Source organism: Temnothorax curvispinosus, unplaced genomic scaffold (genome assembly GCF_003070985.1).
Source record: "Temnothorax curvispinosus isolate PA1 unplaced genomic scaffold, ASM307098v1 QBEX01002876.1, whole genome shotgun sequence".
NCBI lineage: Eukaryota > Metazoa > Arthropoda > Insecta > Hymenoptera > Formicidae > Temnothorax > Temnothorax curvispinosus.
Genome location: NW_020212656.1, coordinates 42543 through 52689, shown reverse-complemented (window position 1 = coordinate 52689; position 10147 = coordinate 42543). Strand labels below are relative to the sequence as shown.

At 27.2% G+C, this 10147-nt stretch overlaps 2 protein-coding genes across 2 annotated transcripts in view; both read left to right on the top strand.

Annotated features, from left to right (window-relative positions):
* Positions 1-1329: 1329 nt before the first annotated feature.
* LOC112452016 lies at positions 1330-2997 on the top strand. The gene is made up of 3 exons (XM_025012003.1): positions 1330-1364; positions 1887-2160; positions 2447-2997. Exons 2-3 carry the CDS (start codon positions 1980-1982, stop codon positions 2995-2997), a joined length of 732 nt encoding a protein of 243 aa, XP_024867771.1. The 5' UTR covers positions 1330-1364; positions 1887-1979.
* Positions 2998-6162: 3165 nt separating this feature from the next.
* The window catches only part of LOC112452015, a 6800-nt gene continuing 2815 nt past the window's right edge, over positions 6163-10147 (top strand). Inside the window, exons 1-3 of the mRNA XM_025012002.1 lie at positions 6163-6193; positions 6611-6880; positions 8155-8610. Of these exons, the coding sequence (XP_024867770.1) occupies positions 6163-6193; positions 6611-6880; positions 8155-8610 (757 nt within the window). The remainder of the gene's footprint in view (positions 6194-6610; positions 6881-8154; positions 8611-10147) is intronic.

The window sequence follows — 10147 nt, the reverse complement described above, 5'->3', positions numbered from 1 at the left end:
ATCGTGCTTTGTGCGATCTTGAGTGGTACAAACTAGAACCAAAAAAGACAAAAACTTTTATCTTAATAATGGTACAAGCCAGCCAACCTTTCCGTATCACTGCAGGAAAAACATTTCCACTTACAATGACAACATTCTGCAGTGTAAGATTATTAATAATTTATCTAAAATTTATTTTGTCGTTAATCTGAAAAAATATTTGCATTACTTACTTCCTTTAATATATAACGTAAATGGAAAAAATATCTTTTGCATTAACCGCCTAATTTTTAGTCTTTTTATTTTCTTGTAGAGTATACTTAATCGTTAAAACATAAATGCCAAATTAATAATTTATATTTTTTAAATACTTTTAATTGCATATTTATCAGTTAAAAAAATTGTATTCTATTATCTACTTACATAGAAAATATGTTACAGTTGTTGAAAACATCGGCTGGCTACATATCATTTCTATTCGCAAACCGAAGATGAGAAAAAAGTCAAAGTCACGCTAGTACGACATTTATATTAAAAGATTTATGAGAAAAGTAGATGTAATAATCTTTTAATTAAATAATTACAAATGTAACGGAGATATATTAATCATAATAAAAATAAAATATTTGTTATTTAATTCAATGTTTGTTATTTTATGTAATATTTGAAATTAATATATTTGTTAAAAAATATTATTTTTTATTTTTATAATCACTACGTTAACAATACCTTTTTCAGTAAAATACTCCTTAAAGTTCAAGATTTTGATAGTGATTTAAGCATTTTAATTTAACAATAAATAGATATTAAATATATTATACATAACATATTTTTAATTTAGATTTATTAGAATTCAATTTGTAAAGAAATTATGTATTTTACAAAAGCATATATCTTATTTTGTAAGAACTCAATATTTTCAACAACTCAGTTACAACGAATATATCTTTGAATGTATCTTTTCTAATAAATACAAAACGAATAAATGACGTGAATAAACGTGTGATGCATTCTATAAAATCTATTAACTACAGCAAAGTTGTATAAACCATGCGATCGAAGCGTGAGAATACAACAGCTGTAAATAAGCGCGTTTTTTTTCTAACATGATATCTACCTGTTATTATAAAATTTTTTATTCCTAAATGTTTTGCACGATATTCGATGCTGAAAACTTGTCTCGAAATATAAAACGAAGGTCGGACGATATAAAATATTTAAAACACTTCCGATGCAAGTTCATCATTCAGCACTTTCGAGAACTTTTGAAAGCATGCGCAAGCAATACTTCTTGTTAATAGAAGGTAACGTGGTTTCATGAAAAAGGAACAGCTGTCAGTCTTATATATTCGACATGAACAGTTCGAAATATACCGGATATCAAGGTGCTCGCTGTTAAAATTGTTGCACCTGCAATTTGAAAGAAAATAACCTTATAAAAATATATTTATCTATTATGTGCACGTGTGTGAACAATAGTGGCATTTAATATACATTTCATTTTATCAATATATATTAAAAGAACTTCTTTTGATATCCTTTTATATATGCAGTGTATTAAACAATTGTAACAGAAAATTAGCTATATTTAATTACAATAAATAAGAAGTACCTAATATCATAATAAATTAGTGATTTTTATGATTCATATTTATTATTTTACTTAATAAATATGGATTATAAAAATAATCTTCGAATTTGTATAATTAATATCATTCAGAGATACAGTTATACAATTAGAGATTTATAGAAAATTATTTTTGAATATTCTATTTATTTCACACATCTGTTAAACACGACATTGTGTGTTAAGCAAATATGTTTTGTTCTAACTGTGGATTTATTTATTGCATACTTATGATTATGTGATGCTTTACATGAGCTCCGATTTATTAAAGTTTCTACAGGTAGATTTCACATGGGCGGTGAAATTAAATCGAATCACTTTAGATTTGATTGGACTGTGGCCTAAAACCGCACGGAACCCTCGACAGAAGTTAATGTGCAATTTTCGAGCACTTATCGTCTTTCTGTCGATAACATTCGGCGTTCTGATCCCTTCTATACATTCCTTCATAAGAATTTATGGAGATATTATGTTAATGATAGATAATTTACAATTTACTTTACCAGCTATAACTTGCACAATAAGAATCATAATTTTTTGGTGGAAGAAAGAAGGTAAGCAATTTTCTACTATAACTCTGAACTGCAAATGATGAACATGAGAGATATACGTATCAAAATTGTAATAAAATTATAATAATCTTTGTTTTGAAATTACGAAACTTTGTCTTTGTCACTTATTTATACTGTTTTTCGTCTTAAAACTATAATAAAAGATGGAAGTTTTTACTTCAACTCTATCTTATTAAACTTTTTATTGCTGACAGTTCAACTTGTTATAGTTTCTATTATAATATTGTTTAATTGTGCATTAAAATATACAATATTGACGTTTTCGAAGCTATCATACCAATCATAGATATGGTTGCGGAGGATTGGAGAAAATTGAAAAATGCGCAAGAGAGAAATATAATGATCAGAAAGGCGCAGAGTGCACGCTTACTTATTATGTGCGCATATTGCATCATGACAGTAGGATGCTTGTTTATCATCGTTCTTCCTGGATTTGGAATGTCGATAAGACTGACGCCCAATATTACTGATCCAGGCAGATTAGTGCCTCTGCAAACCCATTACATTTACGATGTATCAAAACGACCTCAGTATGAATTGACGTATATAAGTCAAGCAATCTATATAGTTCTCGCAGTTATGTCTTATACTGGAATCGATCATTTCCTTGGGCTGCTAGTTTTCCATATATCCGGCCAATTAGACATTCTCAAGGATCGTTTGACACATTTAGATAAATACATCAACTCTCACGACATGTTAAGGACATGTGTGGCACGACACATTTGTTTACTTAGGTTTGATATTTACGAAAAATATGTAATATATATGAAATCCATACAACAGAATAACGTTAAAAAACAACACAGCAATATCTAATACACCAAAATAGATGTCACTGTGTTGTCTTTTGACATAAATCTACTACTTGGGAAATATATCTAATACACAGAATGTCTTTCGTAGAGCTATTGCCATTATAGAAGATACGTATAATATAACATTGCTCTCATTATTCGTATATTTTGCAATGCTCTTTGCTTTCTACGGTTTCCGCATAATTATCGTGAGTGTGCAAACATTTAAAAATAAAAATTTGCTTATTAATTAATTTTTAATACAAAACGTAAATATTAAAAATTACTGACACAATAATATCTAAGTTGTTACTATATGTATTTATAAGATATTTTGTGATAAACATTTCTGAAATTATCTTAATTATGATAAATTGTGTTTTTTTTTACTTATCCTATAAATTAATTAGCTATTCGACGGAGGAAATGATTTATCACTCACACGCTTGGTGTTTTTTATATCAACGATTTTTAATTTATTTGTACATATGTGTTTATATTGCGCTCTGGGCGAATTTTTGATGGCCCAAGTAAGTTGCATTCTTTTTTTACTATAAACATCGTATAATTATATATGTTACGTGTCTGGCATTACACTTATATTACAATATAATTCATTTAAGAAAAAAGTTTGTCTTAATGCACAATAAAGTTCAATATTTATCATGCATAAGCGCATAACGAAAATAAATATTAATATCAAAATATAATACAGAAATATATTGATGATGATTTAATATCATTTTTATCAAATTAAATATTGTAACAAATTAATGTAAACTTTTAGAAAATAAAAATTAGTAATTTATTGCATTTATTATTTATAACGTAAATGCATTAATTTACAATTTAAATGAAAATATAAATTACTTCATAATCAATGACTAGATTATTCTCATTACGGAACAATGCATACAATTTTTGTCTATAGAGACTTTTAATACTTTTTAGTGTAATGAAATATATTATGCAGCCTACAGTAATGAATGGTATTCCCTGGATCCAAAACTTGCACAAGACTTGTTGTTTTTGCTGATAAGAGGTGCTAAACCGATTTATCTCACCGCTGGAAAAATATTCCCCATGACAATGACCACATTTTGCTATGTAAGATATTTTAGTGTTTAATAATTATTGTGGTAAAACATTTAAATGACTTTGTAATTTTAGTAATATTTTTTGTACAATAATTTGACAATTAAATATTTTATTGCATCTATGTATACTTTATGCATATCTATGTACCTCATATTATACACACATACACTATATGTATATAATTCTAAACTTTGTGTGATCATAAATTCATTACATTATTAATTATTACTAAAAAAATGTATTTTTCAGTTAATAAAAACGTCAGTCGGATATATATCTGTTTTACATACGACGAGGAGTTATTAAAAAAGTGAGATAGAGTTAAAGTTTTTCTAATAATATGTTATTTATATAGAATGCAATAAACTAAGAATTATATAAATATTAAAATGTTATTGGCAAATAAATTATAGAAATTTTATTGCATAATTTAACAAAAATATGTTGGAAATTCTATTAGATGATTAGAAGTAAAATATATTCAAATTAAACTCAATATGACAACCACATGACAACTTTTATGCCACATCTATGCAAATAAAAAAATAAAATGCGAACTGAGCGTTCGCCTCATACGAAGACAATGGAGGGTTAAGAACAGGGAATTTTAACCTTAATAATAAAGATTTTCTTATACATAATTGCAATAATCCAATAATAATAAAGCTAATGTACAAAATGTTCAAATATATTTATAACGTTTACAGTATTAAAGAGAATTCATATGATCACATTGATATAGTGCGGAAATAATATATTTAAATACACGTTTTAATTTGTATAAATATGATTTTGTTTGTAAGTATAAAGTCCAAAACAATTCCACTCTAATAAAATTTTGTACGTATAAAATTGATCTAAATTTACTTTGTTATGAGTATCAATTATTAATAAAATAAAATTATAAATAAAATTATAAATAGGTATTCCAATTTATATCTATCAATATTTATGTCAAAAGTGCTTTTGGAGTGTTATAAGGTATATGTTACCATCGTAACGTACTAACATGGTGGTAAACATGTTATTATATTATGCGTTGTATATGATCAATTACATATGATTGTTATTTAGGGAAGACAAGGGCACGCATATGGATACAGAATTAATTACAGACACATATGTTTCTGTATTTAATTTTATATCAACTTGCGTGCCCTGATCTCCCCCAAATAGTAATCACACATAACTGGTCTTGCGTGCATGGGAATATGTCACATGTATGGCATTATATTTATTGTATTTTTACTCACCTGTTATTATTCACGTTTCGTCGATGACTACTTGGGACCATAGATAATGAGAATTATTATGATTATTATGAATACTCATGCTGGATATCGATTACCATGTTTTTAAATGTTCTCAACATATGTATGCATATGTGACCCAAGTTTTTATTGAATAATAAATAATTTAGTAATATTAAACAGAAAGAGAGAGAGAGAGAGAGAAAGACAGAGCTGGGAAAGAATATGCGGTTCAAACATTTTCTTCAGTATTGCAGATCAAAGTTACTGAAATTAAAACATTCAGCATCCAAGTCTTCAGGAAAATGACTAGTTTCTATAACTACGATCGATCGATGATGAATGATTGCGACGAGTTGGTATCTTTTAAAATAGCAACTCAATCTTTACAATGACGTTATCATGGAGACAGATGCGATTTCAATTTGGATATCTGCAAGTAAGTTATAGATGATACGTAAATTATTTTTCACGACATTATATGTTATACAACGCCGGATTATGTATCATCTATTGTTAATATAAGTATAGTAATGTTATAAGCTATAACTCATTGTAAAAACGTGTGAATATAACAAATGTTCCCATAAGCGTTTTCTTCATCTACGTGTCACAAAGACCTATTATTACGAAAAAATTTTTTATTATTTTGCGTGATGTTTGGCGCTGAAAACTTGAAACGAGGGGATGCAGAATATTTAAAATACTTTGTTGCAAGTTGATTCGCCTCTCTCGAGCATTATTATTTTGAGCATGCGCGAAAAATGCTTTTTGCTGATTACGAGGTGATATCGATTCATAAAGGAGAATCAGACGTCAGTCTCTAGACAACACTCGACATGGAAAGTCCAAAATATAACGGATACCAAGGTGTTTATTATCGTTGTAACTGTTATTGGGAAAATCTTAATATATAAGAATTTTCATTACCATGTGTACGACTAATAATAGTATTTGAAAGTTTTAAATTATCTTATTGCTTTTACTATATATAACAGTATTTCGGATTAAGTTATTGAATTATTGCGACAAAACATTAACTACATCTAACGTAAGATCTTTCTTGGAGGAGGAGGGGATTATTTATCATATTCTATTTTTTTATATCTATCACTAAATTTGCGTGATTACTAAAAAATGAGGTGTTTTTAAATATTATTTTTCTCGCATTTTATTAAAAAATATTTTATATTTGCCCATTAACTGTGGTTTTACTTGTGTGTGTTAGAAATTAATGAAAATAAATAATTTTATAAACTTCGGACTCACTAAGACTTCTACAGGTAGATTTCGAATGGGCAGTAAAACTGAATCGTTTTATTTTAAATTTGATTGGGCTCTGGCCTAAGACTGTACAAAATTCTCGACAAAGATTAATGTGCAATTTTCGAGTGCTCGTCATTTTGCTGAGTTTAACGCTTGGTCTTCTTATTCCTTCTATACATTCTTTGACAAGAATTTTTGGAGACATTATATTAATGCTAGATAATTTACAATACACCCTACCACTTATAAGTTGCTTGATAAGAATCGTAATTTTCTGGTGGAAAAAAGAAGGTAGATATTATTTATGATTATCTATCTAAATTATAATTATGGAAGCACATAATTTAATAGTATATTGAGCACCAAAGGGCAAACGTAGCGTTTTTCAGACGAGTGTGATTCGGCTCGGGCGGCAAATCACACGAGTCTGAAAAAGCTTTCGACCCGAGGTGCACACGATATTTTTCACAACACCTTTTTACGGAAATGTTCGACTTTTGAATGCTTGTAGAGTGTATGCGTTTGATGTTCCATTCATACAGTTTATACGCGCGTGTATTATAGTTAAATAGAAAGAGAAAAAGAGAGTGATGTGGAGTCCAAAGGCAAAGCCCCTGGGGGGTGAAAGGGTGTGGGAGGCGAAACCCCCCACATAAAAAAAATAAAATTAAAATAAAATTAAAAAATGTATATAAATAATTTTAATTTTAAAATGACAATAAAATTTCCAAAAAATGTAAAAAATAGATATAATTTTTGAAATATAAATATATCATTAGACCTGTAACAGGGACGAAAGTAACAACTTTCCTCCCTGGCGTGAAATTGGCCACTTTCGTCCCTCTCTACAAGCATGAAAAGTCGAACTTTCCGTGGAGGTGTTGTGAAAATATTATATTACAATTATAATGTACACACATATATAATATTTTAAAAGTCTATATCAATATTCTATAAAATAACTTGATTTTATTTATGTAAATGAAATCAATCATATATGTATATATATTCTATTTCTATATAAAGAACAAACTATATTAATGTATTTTCTACATTTTTTGAATCAACTTGCTGTGTGCGTTTCTTACATTAAAAATATCTATACATTATTTATTTTTTAAAATAAAACAAACGTTTTACACAATACAATTACATTAGTCATTATGTATGTATATAAAAATATATTAATAAAAAATCACAAAAAAAAAATATATATATATATATAAAACCGGTAGTATACATAGTCAGATCTTATTCAAGATCGTCTTAAGTTTATCTCTAGATGCTGAACGACTCGTTTCATTGGCTACGGAATATCTAAAGATAAACTTAAGACGATCTTATATATAAAATCTGACTATGAATACCGGCCTATAAGTTACATAAATAATATGAGTGAGCTTATGAGCAATAAAAATCGCATATTACAAATTTATTTCTGTTTTTTACATAACAATAACTTTGTTTTTTTTTTATTAAAAAACAAAAAAAGATTCTTACTTTTTTGTTTACATTTAAACTTGTAATGGTTCCTTATTCCGATTCAATAATTATGTTCTTTAAAGCTATCATACCAGTCGTGAATATGATCGCAGAAGATTGGCTAAAGGTGAAAAGTGCACAAGACAGAAGTGTAATGATCAAAAGGGCACGGAGTGCACGCATAATTATTACATTTGCCTTTTGCATAATGGGAACAGGAGTCTTTTATCTTATCGTTTTGCCTATCTTTGGAATATCGATGAGAGACACAACCAACATTACTGATCCAGGCAGACTAATACCTCTACAAACTTATTACATTTACGATGTAACAAACAGTCCACAGTATGAACTGACATATATTAGTCAATCTATTTATATTATTGTCGGCATGATGTCCTACAGTGGAATCGATAATTTTCTCGGACTACTAGTTTTCCATATATGTGGTCAATTAGAGATTCTGAAGAACCGTTTATCAAGTTTCGATAAATGTGTTAATTCCCACGAGATAAGAATATGTATAATAAGACACATGCGTTTGCTTAGGTTTGATATTTATATATCAATATAATCTACATAAAATATATAATCAGTACTCCATTTGTAAATATCTAATACGTGGACCACCTTTTATAGAGCTATTAACATTATTGAAGATACATATAATGTAATCCTTCTCTTTTTATTCGCATATTTTGCAATACTCTTCGCTTTTTATGGTTTTCGGATAATTACTGTAAGTATTTTGAATTTTTTTATATTTCCATAAGACTTATTTGAATTAATAATAAATTAATTCTTAACTAAAATAAGAAAATAACTGATAAATATACTACGCATTTTCTATGTTCTATCTAAGAAATTTCTATTTGTATAATTTTTTATTACAAACATCTGAATTAATATTAATATTTAAAAAATCCTATATTTTCTCTTCTTCTATAAATTAATTAGTTATTTGACGAAGAGACTGATATATCATTCTCTCGTTTGATATGTTTTATGGCTACCGTAATCAATATATTCGCACATATGTGCTTATATTGTGCTCTTGGCGAGATTTTGGCTGCCCAGGTTAGTCAAATTTTTATCTTTTTTGTTATAGAAGTCATGTAAATTTTATATTGCATAATTATAATTATAATTATGCAATATAAAACTTATAATATAATAAATATGTGCATATAATAAACATATAATACACATATGCAATATATGCTACATAATATAATTGATTTATGCAAGAAATATTTAATATAATACATGACGTACCTACTAATTCTAATACTTGTCACACGTACAAAAAATTATTAATAATTTCTGTATATAATACATAACTAAATTGTTGATGACTTTGTTTAATCTCATTTGGTTAGCTATCACAAAAGTTTAACGTAAGTTTATGAAAGTAAAAATATAAATTAATCCTGAAATAAATTATTTATAGAATGAAAAAGTTATACTATAAGTCCGACAAATGCATTAATTAATTGAAATTAATAAGTAACATTTATTCAGTTTCTAGATAAAGTGTGTAATAATTTTCGACTAAAATACTTTAAATATTTTTAAGTGTAATAAAATATACTACGCGGCATACAGTAATAAATGGTACTCCATGAATCCAAAAATAACCCACAACTTGCTACTTTTAATGATAAGAGGCTCCATACCGGTCTATCTGACTGCTGGAAAAATATTTCCTATAACGATGGCTACGTTTTGCAGTGTAAGATATCATAATATTCGACAGTAATTTTTTCATTAAAACTTATTTGACACAAAAATTTTATAATATATTTTATAGAACCATTTATATTACTTGATAAAATTTGAATCTTTTGTTTTATTTTATTCTCTTGTTTATTACATTAAATTTTAATATTAATTATTCAGAGATATTTTTTTAACTATAGTACTAAGAAATTTGTTTTTCAGTTAGTAAAGACGTCAGTTGGATATATATCCGTTTTACATACAATGAGAAGCTAATAAGTACAAAGCTGAGAATAAAGTAAGATAAATCTAAACTTTCTTTCATATTAAGCAATTTTTTAAGAAAACAATAGTGTA